Source organism: Salvia splendens, chromosome 6 (assembly GCF_004379255.2).
Source record: "Salvia splendens isolate huo1 chromosome 6, SspV2, whole genome shotgun sequence".
Lineage (NCBI taxonomy): Eukaryota > Viridiplantae > Streptophyta > Magnoliopsida > Lamiales > Lamiaceae > Salvia > Salvia splendens.
This window is the reverse complement of record NC_056037.1, coordinates 2,024,722-2,041,784: the sequence shown is the minus strand read 5'-3', so window position 1 is coordinate 2,041,784 and position 17,063 is coordinate 2,024,722. Positions and strand designations below refer to the sequence as shown.

General features: G+C 36.3%; 3 protein-coding genes across 4 annotated transcripts; 2 read left to right on the top strand and 1 right to left on the bottom strand.

Annotated features, from left to right (window-relative positions):
• The first annotated feature begins 1,042 nt into the window (after positions 1-1,042).
• Positions 1,043-3,004, top strand: LOC121809399 (U5 small nuclear ribonucleoprotein 40 kDa protein-like). The gene is made up of 2 exons (XM_042209994.1): positions 1,043-1,124; positions 1,730-3,004. Exon 2 carries the CDS (start codon positions 1,798-1,800, stop codon positions 2,821-2,823), a length of 1,026 nt encoding a protein of 341 aa, XP_042065928.1. The 5' UTR covers positions 1,043-1,124; positions 1,730-1,797; the 3' UTR covers positions 2,824-3,004.
• Positions 3,005-3,264: 260 nt separating this feature from the next.
• Positions 3,265-7,667, bottom strand: LOC121806987 (probable sugar phosphate/phosphate translocator At1g48230). The gene is made up of 10 exons (XM_042207170.1): positions 7,330-7,667; positions 6,804-7,112; positions 6,034-6,141; positions 5,610-5,641; positions 5,486-5,536; positions 4,721-4,782; positions 4,365-4,626; positions 3,924-4,189; positions 3,747-3,835; positions 3,265-3,610 (listed from the first exon to the last, which is right to left on the bottom strand). The coding sequence occupies exons 2-10, from the start codon at positions 6,885-6,887 to the stop codon at positions 3,446-3,448; spliced, it is 1,119 nt and encodes a 372-aa protein (XP_042063104.1). The 5' UTR covers positions 6,888-7,112; positions 7,330-7,667; the 3' UTR covers positions 3,265-3,445.
• A 2,404-nt stretch (positions 7,668-10,071) lies between these two features.
• On the top strand, positions 10,072-14,313 carry LOC121809637 (cysteine synthase, chloroplastic/chromoplastic-like). Of its 2 annotated transcripts, none has more exons than XM_042210364.1 (10): positions 10,072-10,425; positions 11,138-11,247; positions 11,456-11,513; positions 11,749-12,012; positions 12,316-12,453; positions 12,586-12,637; positions 12,758-12,807; positions 13,091-13,150; positions 13,696-13,776; positions 13,993-14,313. In XM_042210364.1, the coding sequence occupies exons 1-10, from the start codon at positions 10,090-10,092 to the stop codon at positions 14,083-14,085; spliced, it is 1,242 nt and encodes a 413-aa protein (XP_042066298.1). In that variant the 5' UTR covers positions 10,072-10,089; the 3' UTR covers positions 14,086-14,313. The 2 variants fall into 2 exon arrangements, with proteins under 2 accessions (XP_042066298.1, XP_042066297.1); XM_042210363.1 differs by having other exon boundaries at positions 10,075-10,425; positions 12,728-12,807.
• Positions 14,314-17,063: the final 2,750 nt, after the last annotated feature.

Here is a 17,063-nt window from a genome sequence, read left to right as displayed (position 1 = left end):
CTACAAAAATGTGGAAAAAAAATTCTCAATATTGACAATAAAGAATTAAAGATAGAACACTAGAAATCACTATCTTTTTAAAATACAAGTAAACTTTATATCCATCCATCCCTACAAGTGCTCACTCGTCGTCTTCCTCATCGTCATCTTCATCAACCCCAGCAGCCGCATTCAGCACATGTACCTGAGACGAGCGAAGAGGAATAAACAATCAACCAAGTATACAGGGAAAAGGAAATATAGGTGCTACATGTAGAGAAGGCAAAGCTAAAAGATTTTAAGTGTCAAGCAAAAATGCATCTCTCAGTAATAGCAGGCATACATCATAGAAAGCATTCAACTCTATATTACAACCTGTTGTCCATTAAGAAACAGGACAAATATGTGAAACATGATGCATTCAACCATGAGAAAAAAAATAAGTGAATAGCTGAGTACCTTTAGAGCACCAAAAACACAACATCAAGCAGAGCGCGTAATGGTCTTCGTGTATCTGATGGTTCGACTGAGTAATCCTCCCCAGTAGCCTGGTGATATGAGGTTCCACTGAGGTCAATAAATCATGCAGAGGCAGAGGAATCAACTTCAAATATGAATCCAAAATGTGAAACATACTTTTGTAAAATAATTATTTATAAATTGAGTGAACTACACAAAGATTCACATGTTTTGCTCATTCATGATATCTATAAAAAATTTGTGGGAAGTCCTTGAACTTAAATTGAAAAAAAATGTGAAAGTATCTAGAGAATGTGCAAACATCAAAGTTCGGAATTTTGAAAAATATGTTTTATTTTTTAGGAACTTGTAAACTTCTTAATACAGTAGGAACCTATTTTGTTGAGTAATTTTAAAAAAACTTGTAAACTTTTCAATACAGGTTTTGGTGAATTGCATTTTTATACTATATTTTTGAATTGTTAATGATTTGAATTATGACATAGGAAATGAAAGTTTCAGCCCAAGAGAGAAAGGAATGGGCCCAAATTAGCCCATTAGTAAAGGCCCAGCAATAAGATTTCCTTTCCCCTCCATTTTTCTTGTCAAATCTCAGCTATTCCAGACTTCCAGTACATTGTTGAAGAGCCCTAGGTTAGGGTTTTGGAACTACCTCCTAAACCAAGGTAATGTTTCTACGATTGCATAATTTTAGTGTTTATGCGCTTCTCTTTGATGCATAATTCATATTTTCCCACGATTGTAATGTGCCTAGTTTTGCTCTGCGTCTTCCCATTTAATTAGATGATCGATTTTCATTTTTGTCGTGGTTGGTTGTTTTCTTTATAAGTATTGCTTTACTTTTTATGGCTGATTTGCGTTTGAAGTAATGGATTGCCACTAGAGATTTAGTTTTGCGTGTTCTAGATTCGGCAAGTCCTTGATTTGGATAGTTTGGACTATTTTCAGTAGATTTGTTTTTGTTCGATACTCTCTCTCTCTCTCTCTCTCTCTCTCTCTCTCTCTCTCTCTCTCTCTTTTCTTTCATGTTGATGATTTTGCTTATGCTTGGGTGGTGTCCGGAAGTTGGTGCTCAAAACGTTGTGGATATTTCTTTTAAGAATGTAGCTTTTGCTGGATTTGATCTGAATGTTGTAAAAAGGCTGCGCCGATTTTGATTATGAAGGAATACATATTAGGAGTAAATCTATGTAATGCTTTGAGAGTGAGAAATCTATTGTTTAATTCTATATCTTGTCTGACTTGGTGGCATCATGAATTGTATATTCAGGCAAAGCTAAAGTTGAAGACTATCGTCTTCATATTCAGTATCTTACTAGGAGTGGAACATAAACAAATATGCAAGTCGAAAGTGCTCTTTCTGTGGTTGGTCCAAAGCCAACAGAGTTGTCAACTTTCACACACAGCTTTGGCCCACCTGGGGCTGGTCCCAATGGGAAACAGCGGACATCGAGCTTAGAAGCACCTATAATGTTACTGGCTGGGCATCAAAGTGCAGTCTACTCAATGAAGTTTAATCCTGCCGGGACTGTCATTGCATCTGGGTCGCATGACAGGGATATCTTTTTGTGGAATGTGCACGGAGATTGCAAAAACTTTATGGTCTTGAGAGGGCACAAGAATGCTGTCTTGGATGTCCAGTGGAATACTGATGGTTCGCAGATAATATCAACAAGCCCTGATAAAACTTTAAGGGCATGGGATGTTGAGACTGGTAAACAGATTAAGAAGATGGTTGGGCACTTGTTTGTTGTGAACTCGTGTTGCCCTGCTCGGAGGGGCCCTCCTCTTATTGTCAGCGGATCGGATGATGGAACTGCCAAACTTTGGGATATGCGTCAAAGGGGTTCCATTCAGAGTTTCCCAGACAAATACCAGATCACAGCAGTCAGTTTTTCTGATGCATCTGATAAGATTTACACCGGTGGCATCGACAATGATGTCAAGGTATGGGATTTACGAAGAACTGATCCTGTTATGAAGCTTCAAGGACATCATGATATGATTACTGGTATGCAGCTGAGTCCAGATGGGTCTTACCTTCTAACAAACAGCATGGATTGCTCCCTTCGAATATGGGATATGCGGCCATATGCCCCTCAGAATCGCTGCGTGAAGATTCTTGAAGGGCATCAACAAAATTTTGAGAAGAACCTGCTGAGGTGTAGCTGGTCACCTGATGGAAGCAAAGTTACTGCTGGTAGTAGCGACTGCATGGTATACGTATGGGACACTACTTCAAGACGCATACTGTACAAGCTCCCTGGCCATACTGGGTCAGTGAATGAATGCGTCTTTCATCCCAATGAACCTATAATCGGGTCTTGCAGCAGCGACAAGCAGATATATCTTGGTGAAATTTAGTTATCTTATCCAATGTCCATCCTGTATGGTTGAGAAGTGAAACTCTTAATTGTAGGATTACTGTCTGTCTTGGTTTCTGCGGGTAGGTGTTTTGTAGAAGAGATTTAGTTACGCCATGCCAAATTACGGATCTCTTTTTAACCTGTATCAATTTGCCAATGATCAGAATCACTTTGCCTTATTTCTGTTGATTCTGATGTATCATCTCGATGTGAGTTGAACAATTTCTAGTTGCTAGCTCAGTTAGATTCGGGATTTTTAAAGTACTGTGTTGCTTGTGATATGTTATTTTATATGTTAAGTTGTTATCTTGTGAATTACTCCTTTATATAAGACTCTTTTTTGCCATATCTTTCGATTATCATCAATCTTTCTAATAGTAACTTTGTTATTGATATCCATGATACATCAGCATATTGTGATGAGAATAAAGCGAAAAAGGGAACCAATGCAAACAGCCTGCTATTCCATTGCATACTCCAAACCCTCTTAAGAAGTGTTTTAAGCATCCATGATAATACTCTCTAGGTAAAGAATTAACAATGCACTGCAAAAAAAAAGCTGCTACAAGAATAGACCAACAATAGAAGGAACAACTGTAATTCAATCCCAGCATCTATCTCTAACTGGGTTTTGACCTCGACAACAGACCCTTCGAAGCAGGTATAAAAGGGACGTCCTCATCTATCACTACCTCTAAATGAGAACCACTCCTTGCATTCTTTAATCCCATACCATTGTTTGTGGAGTTGTCGTCCAGACCATACATATTGGAAGACCTCAGATCCTGTACCAGAACACAATTTTGTTGGTTTATCAAGAGTTCAATATTTTTCCTCCCTAAGACGAAATAGTCATTTAGGAGTGATGTGGAAATCATTGGAAAATTGTGAGAATTGTTTTAAATTTAGAAGAATTTTTACCTTTGCTGTTCGTTCACCATCTCCGGGAGATTGGGATGACCTAACATCATTGGCCTTCAAGTAATTGTACATGACAACACCACAAAGGGCTGTAGAAACAATGATAACTTCAAAATATGGTCTTCAAGCAGACTACTTTCAGAGAAATACAAATTTAGCATGGAATTAGATTTGTACCAACAGCATAACCGATGATATTAAGCTTTGTGATGGCTGACTCCGGGAAAATGACAGTTGAAAGGGCAATAAGAATCCAGTCTTTTAGAACACCAGCCACTCGAATAGTAACAGCACTGGTTCTACCAATTACCAGGAAGATTGAGAAATTTAAAGCCAATGCACAGAGTGCATTTGAGAAGAATATCCAAAAATTGAACCGGATCTGTGATACTTCAATCCCGGGCATCTCCAAGAGGTACCATGGTACAAAGAGGAACACAAAACTGCAAAGACAAGGGGAAAGGATATATCAGGCATATAGCATGTTCAGTTGGAGATGCCATAACCCAGATCATCAAAGTTGGTACAATTTCACTTTCGTATGTGCATTTCTCTCAATTTAAGAATATAAAACTGCAATAGATACAAAATTTTAATTTATAACTGGAAGAAGTGTACCTGCATGGAGCAATGTAATACAAGCTTGTGATAGGATTGAGTGTTAAGCCTTTCTTTTGAAGTAGAACTTGGGTGAGAACCAATCTAAGAGCTTCTGCAAATATTCCGGTAACTTGATACACCGTGCCCACTACATTAAAATGGATTTCCCCATATGATGATATCACAACCCCAAAACTGACCAACAGCATGTTCAGAAATAAATCGCATCTTAATTTGTCGGTTCCACAAAGAACAGCCATGAGAAAAGTGGCAACTGGCACTGCCATCAAGTATAGTGATAAAAAAAAAATCAGTCATCTTCCTGTGCCTGACAATTGATATAGAGGAGGCCAAATGAAAATAGGTAAACATACTCAAGGCTTTGAGCATCTGGATGAAGGCCACAGAGATGAATAAGTAGGCTGTATTTCCAAACCTGTACAAGAGTATACACCTAAATAAACATAGAAAATAACATGGCATATAAAATATAGTCTGACATAACCAAACACAAACACTCACTAATCCACAGCTGTTAGGGTTTTCATACTTAAATCCTATCCTTACAAAGGCCAAAGCAAAACTATGAGTAGATTTTATGTTTGGTTTTTTGTAAATTCTGTTCCTGTATCTCAGGCCTCTGCATCTTTATTACCCAGTTTATATTTAGTTTGTGAAAGATTAATCTGTAAGCATCGACTTAAAATAAGTGTGATGGGAATTACTGGGAACAACTATAAACTTAAGGATAAGAAACAAAGGTGTATTTAACATTTAATCTTAATCATAAGAAACAAAGGTGACACTATAATCTCTTGGACATTTATTTTCATGTATATCATTAAGACATTAACCATAGTAAATTCAACTTGTACTAAACTGAGAGAAATGTGGTGTTGTAAACATCCTGTTTCATTTTTGCAGAGGCTGTTAGCACTGATAGTAATATTTAACAAGGTGAAACTCCAGTATATAAAAGAACACAGACAAACTCATGATAATCTTAAGTAGTCACTAGTCAATTTCCTAGTAATAGGTGATTCACAATTACTGCATAAAAGGTAGCAAGTCTCAGATATATAATACAAAACAGTGAAGCGAGCAAGGAACTTCTAATCTGTGGAAGAATCATCACATACCAAAGACTTGCCGCAAAGAATGCACTGATAGGAACCACACATGTCGCATATCTGCAAACACCAAAAGACATGATCAGACTAGATGCTATATGAGGTGAGTAAGAAAGAGGTGAACATCTCTTACATTTCAAAAGTCATCTTCACAGGAGATACAACCTGAAAAAGGGGGAGGAAATGATATCCAATGAAGGAATATAAAAGGCAAAGGAAATAAGACGAGATTACAAAATGACAACTGAAGTAGGAAACCACCGAAGGATAGAAGACAAAACAGTGGCACAAACTTCAACAAATTAAACTCAAACATAATTTTCTCTAACAAGAGTTATCTACAAAGCTGTGGTGCCTTATTTCAATTTGAATCTAAAGTATAGTATTGGCTAGAGATAACACCTAACCTAGAACATCAAAATTCAAACTACAGACTATAAACTTCTAAGTGGATGATAAAAAAAACTATCATAGGTGCACAAATGATACTCATGGTAGCAAGAGAACAGCAAGAATAATGAATTACTATAACATAAAAGAAGCAAAACAATATGTACCTTAAGAACACGGATCAGAACGAATGCCACAAAACCCGAAAAGCCCATATGAATCATGGTAAGAGTTATCGGCAATGGGAAATTGAAATACTTTGGCGAGAGAACCCACTGCAAACAAGAAAACGTAAAAGGGGGGTTAATGTGAGGTCATAAATATCAAAGAAAGCGACAACAAACTATTTTGTATACTAATGGAAACTATAATGGTTACACTAGTTAAAAAATTTATACCTTGTGCATATATAACAAAATAACTAAACATCTACGCTTAGCATATTCATATATTTTTAATATTTATCAATTATATACAAGAGTCTGGGAACATTTGAGGGTTGAGACTTGGCGCTCTATCATGTAAATAGACAGAGACAAAACACAGCAGCATTGACACCTTTTCCTTTTTTTTCCTCTCTTTTTTGCTACATGCAAAAAGTGGATTATTTTCGAGTATCTTAGTTACAAGATCACTTTCCTCTTTAATTATATATAGCAACCATTTCAACATTATAGTATATCAACGGACAGCACAGAGTTCACGAACCACAAATTAATGCGCACTGTGCAACATTTTTGTAGAAAACGAAGTATAAGCGAAACTTATTTCACTATAATCGTATTCAGTATCATATCATGGCCATTTAGTCCAAACATATGCAAAGCACTTAAACTCTAACTTCAAGTTTAACATGGTTAAGGGTACCAACTATACACAGTGCAAATATACAAAACTATGGCTGTGATATCATGGCCATTAAGCAGGAAGTACATACCTTGTTATACAGAATAACTCCCGAGGATAGCGTTATATACACTAAGAGATACAGGTAGGTCAGCAGAATGTGTTTGCTGATCATTTTGCCTAATTTGTTCCCTTCCAATCTATGCACTCATGCCCCGAATATCACGACTTTAAATTTGTCACTACTAAATTTAACTAAAAACTAGTTACTTTACAACAAATCGACTGAACAAGATGCTAGATCTTCTGAAGATTCTCTCATTCATTCCATTGATAAGCGACAAAAAATCACTTTTCCGGACAGAATAGCTGATGCTGCAACTCCAACAGCCATTCCAACCTAGAAAATGGTAAGAATTCATTAATACATCGGCATTACAAATGAATTACAGTCCATTAATTTCATCAATAATCAACATTGTCAGGTTAATACACCAAAATAGCAGCTACAGGCGGCATTGCGAAGAAACGCCGCAAAACATTACAGCAAACACGTAACGCGCAGAGTCGAAAATTGTTCTATTAGTAAATCAGTAGAATTTGAGAAAAGATCGAACCTGAATGCTACAATTAGAGGTGCAACTTCAACTGGGCCTCTGTAAAGGCAGTCGATTTGAGTTGGGGAAAACTGAAGAGAGTTGAAAAAATCTTGCTAGTCGATTTAGAACTCTCGCAGCTAACAGTGGATTTAGGATCTACAACTTTTTAGTGGGGAAAAAGTGTAATTTAGTGAGGAAGATGGTGAAAACAGTGGATGAATCTTGGTGGCGATGAATCAGAGAAGAAAAAACCTCTTACAGATCTCAGTGCCTCACTGAATCGAATGGTTTTTCGTTTTCGTCTTCAATTTTGTTTGGATTTATCCCTATATTTTAAGATTGCTGTAATTTCATTTTTTTTCTATTTTTAATTTGGGGAAATGGAATCGACTCGCAAATAGGTTATTTAGGTGGGGTTATAAATAGTTAATAGCAATAAATTAGTAAAAATAGCTGTCGATGATTTATTTTTTTGTCCTATTTTACTAATAATGCCAATATAACATTTGAGACATTTTACCAAATAATCACAATTTTAAAGTATAGTAGTATTTTTTTTTTGCATTTACGTTGGTGAGTGTCCTTGAAATTTGTCAAATAACATCTTAAGCAGCATTGCATTATCTAGAAATTGCAAGTTCAGAATTCAGATTTACCTTGGCTAGAAGTTTAGCGACATTCGCTTAGACATATTGGCAAGATGGTCTCGATCACACTCTCAAACACAACTTGATGTTTTGTTACTGTTGTGTATAGGGGTGGGTAGGTACGGTATACCTTACCGAAACCACCATACCGTATACCTTACCGTAAATACGGTATGCGAAAAAATCATACCTTTACCTTACCAAAGTTTTCGGTATACCGAACTTCGATATACCTTATTTTCGGTATGACGAATTTCCATACCGATACCGTACCTCATTTTCGGTATACCATACGGAAGTTCGGTATACCTGACTTTCAACATCAATTAAAATAGAAAATTAGAGTTTTTAGAATATTCTTTATATTTTATAATTTTAAAAATAAATTAAATATAATTTATTCATAATTATATTTATATTTCACAATAGATTTTATAATTTAAAAATATATAAAATATATTTTATATATAATTGTGTTTATATTTTTTGGTATATACCTTAGTTTACGGTATATACCTTAATTTACGGTATATACCGAATTTCGGTATGCAGCGGTATACCGCGGTATTTGAAAATCCATACCGTTACCTTTCCGAAATTTTTCGGTAAGATATCATACCGTACCGAAAGTCACGGTATACCAAAAATTCGGTATTTTCGATATTTTTCGGTACGATAAGGCCGGTATTTCGGTATTTTTCCCCAGCCCTAGTTGTGTATAGATGTAATTATCTCGAAAAACTTCTCCAATCTCTGTTCGTTGCTTAAACATGACCTCTAGAGTGATGGTTGCATTCTACCAGTTGATTCCATGTCTGAAATATCAGTCATTTACAATTATTTCGGGATCACTGAGTATTTGAGATTTTGATTTATAACTATATTGTTGGCACTTATTGTTGTATCCCTGCTTCATTCCAATTCATCTATATTAGCAAGAGTGCGATAGTTGTAACATGTGAGCGCAGCGCCCAAACAATCACGTAGTCGGGTAACCGCTTCTCTATTAATACAATAGCCGCTCAAGACTATTCTATATTAAATGCTTGTATTTCGAGCTATAAGTAGCAAATAAATTTTGGCAACAACATACTATAATTACTTATTGTAGCAATAAATATTTTCCAAGCAATACTTTTTTGAAAAGGTTTAACTTAGTGTAAAAACAGTAAAAAAAATTATTCTAGTACAGTACTATAGTATATATTGGGAAATTGTGTAACCCCCCAAAAAAGTACTTTGTATTAAGTGCTTTGGTACGAAGTAAGAAAAAAAATCCAAGCTTGTGGTAGTCCTTCACTAATTCTTGGACATATCCCAAAATATCATTTTCTGTTTTTTTTTTCTTGGTCACGATAGTGGTTAATATTGGCCATCAATTGAGTTGTTATCCACTCCTTTTTCAGATTTTGTCAATGATGTATGTCAATTGGATTTTTATTTGGAAATCGAGCTCTTGTCAATTTGATTATGATGTTATTTTGCCAAATTTAAGGCATGTATTTTGATTTCTAACTTATGAATATAATGAACACAATGTCAAAAACCAAGTTTAGTTGCCATTAACAATTCAATATCATCTAACTGTTTAATTATTCCAAATTTTGGAAAAATATTTAATTAGATCCGACCATAACAACAATGTCATCCGGTTTGTGGCTAATTTTCGATTGTTTTATAACAATATTTATTCGCATTACGTCTATGCATTGTTGACCATTTCAAGACGGAGATTTTGTGTAATGCTACTATACAATTTCGAGTATAGTTATAGGTTTGTATCAAGTTTTATAATATGTTTTGTTTGATACATGAGATTTTTTTTATCATGTTAAAGTAAAGATTTTAATATAATACTAGAATGTTGAGTGAACACGAAAATGAATTTTATTAGGAAAGAACGAAAAATGAACATTGTCACGTCTCTTCCAAAAATTATCAAATACTCAACGAGAATGATCAATAATTAACCTAAACTTTACATTATTATTGTTGACCTATAGCTAAACAATTACCTAAAATTCAGATTAATAACGAGAATTTAAAATTCGACCTATAAATTAAATCGGACAAAACGTCGTCGTATGCGACCCCCAAGGAATAGTATTTCGTTAGCTCGAAAGGATAATAAATGGCTTCTTCTCATCCATCGTCTCTGTATCTAGACACACAGTTACACACAATACACAAGCTTCAGAAGAGGTATCCAATGGCGTCGCTCGTGAACAAGCCGCTCACTTCTCTGTGCACCGTCAACAAGTCGTCAGACAGCCGTTCGCCGGCGTTATTCGCCGCCAAACGCTGTCGCATCGGCGCGCCGAAGGTCGGCAACAGCGCCAGGATTTCCACCGGGGGCGATTTGAGTAGAAAAATTAGCGTCAGTGCTAATAGAATTGTGTGTAAAGCAATTTCTCTGGAGGCGGAGACGGAGATTGAAGGACTCAACATCGCTGAAGATGTTACTCAGGTCACTCTGTTGTTCTAATTTTTATGGGATATGTTGATTGACTATTGTGTGTTTGGATTCGGATTCGATGATTTTGTTAGATGCAATATGAAATTGGTCGCGAAGTTGAAAGTTTTAGATTATTACTCCATAAAAATGGAAACCGTGTGCTTTTATTAGTGAAATGTACTTAGCGAGTGTTATTGTGAATGCTCTTAAAGAGGAGAGTGTTATTGGAATGGAATATCAAAGTAATATTTTCTGTTAATTAGAGTGTTATTGCTTGTTGCCTATGGAGATTCGTGAATCCTTGTTCATTTCAATGTTGTGATGATTCATCCTGAACCATTGAACTTAATCATGGAAGGAAGTGGAAGTGTCTATACATAGAGAGGCTTTTGTCGTGTGTAAGCTTAGTTTTTTGTATGTGTGGGACATTCATGTGCAGTTATTCTCTAAATTGGTCATCAGATCAGCTTATAATTTAGCAAATTTAACATGACTTGATACATATTGAAAGGGGAAGTGTAATTATTGCTGTACCTTTGTTGAATTGCTTCTCAAATAACTTGAAGATCATAGTTAATGAATGTCATACATGCTTTCGGTTATTGGGTGCATTGATGCAGCATTATGTCTCTGGTAGTACATCTTATATACGTGTCATTTTTTATAGCTGTGCTTTGTAGTTATCTGTTAATTTTTTTTCTCAATGTTTGTTACCTTCTAACAGCTCATTGGAAATACACCAATGGTTTACTTGAACAATGTTGTAAAAGGCTGCGTTGCAAATGTAGCTGCAAAGCTTGAAATTATGGAACCATGTTGCAGTGTCAAGGACAGGTGAGAGCTTATTTTTATCATCACGCAGTCTTATGTATTTGTGGCATTAGCAGATATATCATCATTGAGCATAAATGAACATGTTTTTTGCCTTTTGACTCATTATTCAATAAATATTCCAATTTAGCAGCCATCAAAATTATTCAAAAGTTAATCTTGACATGTTCTCATGTTAGGCTTATTATTTATGGTAATGTCTTTCTTTCAGGATAGGACTCAGTATGGTTACTGATGCTGAGCAGAAAGGTCTTATTACTCCAGGAAAGGTAAGATGGAGAATCACAACTGTTGAGTGCACACAATTTTCCAACAGCTGGTTTCTTTGTTTTATTTTCTGGTTTGGTGTTACATGCCTAATATGAGGATGATCTTGGTTTGGCTTCTATAAGTGATCATGTGTGACACACTTGTTAGTTGTTAATAGTATTACTTCCCCACATGGTGATATTGTTTGTGTTGGATGTACTGCGTTCTAATTGGTGAAATTTGGCTATTTTGTAGAGTGTATTGGTTGAACCTACCAGTGGAAATACGGGAATAGGCCTTGCATTTATTGCCGCTTCAAAAGGATACAAGCTCATCTTGACAATGCCGGCATCCATGAGTCTTGAGAGAAGGGTTCTCTTGAAAGCATTTGGAGCTGAGCTAGTTTTAACTGATGCAGCTAAAGGCATGAAAGGAGCTGTTCAAAAGGCTGAAGAGATAGTAAAAAACACCCCAAATGCATACATGCTTCAACAGTTTGATAACCCTGCAAATCCCAAGGTTCCTACTAATGTTCCAACTAGATTTATAATATTTCTTCTTTTTAAATGAAATTATAGAATAGTTTCTTAGTTTGTGAACCCTGGCCTTACCAATCCTTGTCACCCAGTACACAATAATACCATGTTTTGCATCTAATTCGTCATTCATTCTTTATGGTTGCACCATGTGATCCACAATCTGAATTTAGGAGTAGCCTTTGGTGTGCTGCACTTTTACTGGCACTGAAGTGAATAGAAATGGAACTGGAGTCATAGATGAGATCATGAGGATTCTAAAATTCTAATTGCATTGACCCCACAGATTCACTTTGAAACCACTGGCCCTGAGATCTGGGAAGATACAAAGGGTAAGGTGGATATTCTTGTTGCGGGCATTGGCACTGGTGGAACCATTACAGGAGTTGGCCGTTATCTCAAAAAATACAACCCTAACGTCAAGGTAATTCATTTTCTTCAATGAAATCTATGTAATTACAATTGCTCCAGTAAAATGGCATGTATACCAGTCTAATATAGACAATGGCCGGCTTAGTTCCCCGTCCATATCATTTAAATTCCTTGTTGGCTTCAGGTTATTGGTGTGGAGCCTACTGAAAGCAACATACTGTCTGGTGGAAAGCCTGGTATGAGTGCAGCCCATTATGGTCTTTGCTAAGTTACTTTTCCTGGTTAAATTAGTGTACGGTTTTGGTATTTTCAATTTGAAACTGCAGGACCTCACAAAATTCAAGGAATTGGAGCAGGTTTTATTCCGAAGAATTTAGATCAAGATGTGATGGATGAAGTTATAGAGGTCTGGTTTTATCTTATTGACTACATATTAATTTGCCATTGATAGGATAGTACTTACCCTTCATTCTGCAAGCTATCTATTTATCTATGTGCAACTGGCTGCAGCTTTAAGCCTGATTCTCAAAATTCATACTACCTGCTTTTCCTGACACATAGTATATTTTATGAATGTTTATTAACTTAACTTGAGCTGTTCAAAATAGTATTTTCCAAGATTTCAATAAATATACATACTTGATTAGTAAGCCTTTTCTTTTTTTGCTGAATGATTAAATCCTTGTCAGATATCAAGTGATGAAGCTGTGGAAACTGCAAAGCAATTAGCTCTCCAAGAGGGCCTGCTGGTTAGTTCATTTTATGGTTATTTTGTTAAATCAAATATATCTATATGTGTCATCATGCTTAACTACTTGCTCATCTGCTATATATAACATCTGCAGTCATTGCATGTTATCTCAGCTCTTATGATTAACCCGATTACTTTTTGTTGCAATGAAAGGATTGGGTATCGGATATGTTCACCTATAACAACCCAAAAAAGTATTGATACGAGAAGTTTGTATAGGGCTTTTGTTTGATTGTTGTTATTTTTCTCCATGAAGTGTCAAGGTTGTGTGGGTATTTGCTGCTTTTAAATGAGTTTTATGCTGTATCAGTAACCTTATAACATGAATTGTTGAATAAATTAGAGTTTGATATATATTTTAATGCAAGCAAAGCACCTATAAATTGTATGTTAGTCTGTGACATCTCGTGATTTTTCACTTTCAAGGAACATTTTCACTTTAAATATTGAAATGTAGTCGTTCCACGAGCTTGTCATCATTGAATGAATATTTGCTTGAAACACTATTCTAAGTCCATGTATCTTTTGGAACTCTGTGTCCAGGTGGGTATTTCTTCTGGAGCCGCAGCTGCTGCTGCTATCAGAGTTGGAAAGAGACCTGAGAATGCAGGAAAGCTTATAGCGGTAATATATTGATACGCAGATATATTGAACTTACTTCACGTTTGATGACATCATATGTTTGTCACGATGCTGTTCTATTCCTATTGAATTTGACCGAAGTTAGATGCACAAGCTGCCCTATTCTTACAACATTTATCCACCTAGGTGTATCGATGAAATAAAAATACAAAACCGGTATTGCTTCTTTGTATCCTAAACTGAAATGATGTGTTGTAGGTGGTGTTTCCTAGCTTCGGTGAGAGATACTTATCGACGGTTCTTTTCCAGTCCATAAGAGAAGAATGTGAGAAGATGCAGCCTGAAGCATGAAATTTGTTCCAGTAGAGTTAAATAACTTATTTAATAAGAGTGTTGATTGGTGGATTTTGCACCCCATTTTATGACGACATCTGAGAAGGGTGAGTTTTTGTCGTAGCGATGTAACAATAGCATGTAGTCTATGATTCGACTGTGAATGTTTTAGCAAACTCTTGTCTCCGCATGTCGGAACTTTTTTCCATCCCATAATAACTACTCCCTCCATCCGTCCCAGTTTAAGAGTCTTGTTTTGCCATTTCCGTCCGTCCCAGCTTAGAAGTCCCATTTAGAACTTATTATATTTGGACATAAAATTTAACCTCATTGTTGATGAAATTTACACTCAAATGTCATTATTTTCATAAAAATAAATAAAACAAAGAAACACATTTTACATACAAAAAGTTAAAAGGGTTTCACTTTCCACTATCTCACTTTAATTGTTACGTGCTCTAACAACCATTATGTCACTTCAATTATTACATAATCCAACAATTTCTTAAAACTTGTGCCCTAACTAAATTGCACTCTTAAACTGGGACGGAGGAAGTAGCTAATTCTAAAAAATTAACCTTTTTTTAAGTACAAAAAACGGCTCAAAAAATAGGGATGAGCGGAAACAGAATCAAACAGAAAAATCGAACTGAAACCAAACAAACTGCAATGGGTTACAATGTGTTTGTTTTCTTTTTAGACGGAAGGATAGTTACTAGTAGTATTTTTTTGTTGAATTGAGATTTGGGATTTGTTTAACAAAATTCTGTTTAATCCAATCTCAAACCAAACTGAATATTTCCATTGGGTTTGTGTTCGGTTTCCATAGTTAATTTGGTATTATATTTTTATTCAAACAAACAGAAGTCTTTTTTTACTTGGAATGCAAAACATAACATTTTAAAATAAATTACAAAACACATAAAAGTAAAGATTAAGCTTGCAATAAGAATTACTCCATTTTAGTCAAAATTTAGTCCATTTTGCAATTTTCAAAAAACAGCTCATTTTTTTTGGATTTGTTTTAAATTGTCACACAATAATATTTTTAGTAAATTTGTATATTCGATCTATTTACAAAGAAAGCGATATTGTTTGATTGACAAATATCAACAATATCACACTAAGATAACTAAATTTTTTGTCGTGGAATAATTGATGATAATAAATTCAAATTAATGTCCTTTCTGACTAATTTTTAAAGTTGCGGGCTGATTACAAATCGACGAAACAATTTGTCCAAATTATTATTTTCATAGTATAAAATATAAATACACAATTAGAGCATCTCCAGCGGCGGACGTCCGGCTCGGACGTCGGCGACGGGCGCCATTGTGTGTGTGTGTGGGGGGGGGGGGGGGGTCGGACGTCCGAGTAGCAGGGACTATGTATTTTTTTTCTTTTTTCCCTTTTATTATGTAATTTTTCCTTTTATTATGTAATTTTTCCGTATGTCCGAGTCGGACATCTATGTATTACATAATTTTCCCGTATTCCGTGTCAAAATTATAATTCCGTTAAATAATTTTGATTTATTATATTGCGAGAAGTCCTAGTGGGAAGGGCGATGGGAAGGGCGGATTATGCAGGGGAAGTCCTAGTGACGTGGCAGTGAGATGGGAAGTTCTAGTGACGTGGCAGAATGTATTTTTGGGAAGTCCTAGTGGATGTCCGAGTGGGACGGGCAACCACTGGAGATGCTCTTAGGCTATCCACAATGGCGCCTAGCGCACCGCCTAGCCGAGCGCCGGCGCTAGGCGGTCGCTAGGCGAACCATTGCAGCTTTCGAAAACCGCCGAGCGGTTTTTCGGAATTAAAAATCGCCTAGCGCTAGGCGGTCAACGGGCGCTGGGCGATCCGCTCGACGCCATTGCAGCGTTGGGATCGCCCAGCGCATCGCCCAGCGATTTTTTTGTTTTTTTTAAAAAAAAATTTCGAGACAGTATATATACGCGATTTGCACTTCATTTTCATTCACACCACTTGTATTAACGAGTACTCTCTCTATCTTAATTTCTATACAAGATCAACACCGAGAAATTAGTAACGCGGGAGATGGTAGTGGAGGTAGTGGGGGGGACGCTGAGGAGTACGAACGTCGAATGGCCGAAGCGTTTGAGGCATATACCAACCGCGGGATAGACCAATGGATGCAAAGAGCCTTGCAGCCGGCGGTACCTCCACATCAATAGCCACATCACTAATGAAGCCGGTCCAAGCCACGGCGTGGCCGTCCCCAACGCACGGAGTGGGGTACCTCACGATGAAGCCGGCCTCCTCCAAGCACATGCCGACATGCGCCAAACGGAAGCTCATATTCGACTCCAAAAGGATTTAATTGAAGAGTTATGGGCGCGGAGGACTGCTCGGAGTTAGTTTTTTTAATTTATGTAATTTTGTAAAATGTACTTTTTTTTAATGTAATTTTTATTATTAATGTACTTTTTAAAAATTTTAGTACTTTTTTAAATTTATTGTACTTTTTTAATTTATTGTACTTTTTTTAAAATTAAAATAGTATTATTAATGTTTCTCGTATATGTCTCGTAAATTAAATTCCGTATATTGTGTTATTAGTGATGTGGCTATTGATGTGGCTGGGCTATTTATGATATGGCTAGGCTATGGTTGGGCTATTTCTGATGTGGCAGGAGGATTTTTAGTATTGATGATATGGCAGGAGGAGTTTGTGGCTCAGCTATGGCTGGGCTATTGCTGGGCTATCACCACTGTGGATACCCTTAATAGATCTATCTGTATCTGTACTTGGTCGAGCCCAATGACGGCCCATTTTCATATAAACCGTAAACCGACTTCGGTTTCAGTATTGCAATTTCCGTAGAAACTGTGCAAACAAGCTGTAGGGTTTGAGATCAGGTGCGGCATCTCTCTTTATTATCTGATTCGTTTACTTTTCAATTCAATGTTTGAATTGGATGATTATTGAGAATGATATTGTTGGAGTATTGAACGGAATTTCATGATGAGTTGTTTGA

Coding starts and splice junctions, on each gene's coding strand:
- LOC121809637 (XM_042210363.1), top strand. CDS start 10,090: ATGGCTTCTTCTCATCCATCGTCTCTGTATCTAGACACACAGTTACAC. Junction 12,638..12,727: donor ACTGTCTGGTGGAAAGCCTG/GTATGAGTGCAG, acceptor TTGAAACTGCAG/GACCTCACAAAATTCAAGGA. Junction 12,808..13,090: donor TGATGGATGAAGTTATAGAG/GTCTGGTTTTAT, acceptor AATCCTTGTCAG/ATATCAAGTGATGAAGCTGT.
- LOC121806987 (XM_042207170.1), bottom strand. CDS start 6,887: ATGATCAGCAAACACATTCTGCTGACCTACCTGTATCTCTTAGTGTAT. Junction 5,642..6,033: donor TTCTGATCCGTGTTCTTAAG/GTACATATTGTT, acceptor CCCCTTTTTCAG/GTTGTATCTCCTGTGAAGAT. Junction 4,783..5,485: donor TTCTTTGCGGCAAGTCTTTG/GTATGTGATGAT, acceptor ACTCTTGTACAG/GTTTGGAAATACAGCCTACT.
- LOC121809399 (XM_042209994.1), top strand. CDS start 1,798: ATGCAAGTCGAAAGTGCTCTTTCTGTGGTTGGTCCAAAGCCAACAGAG.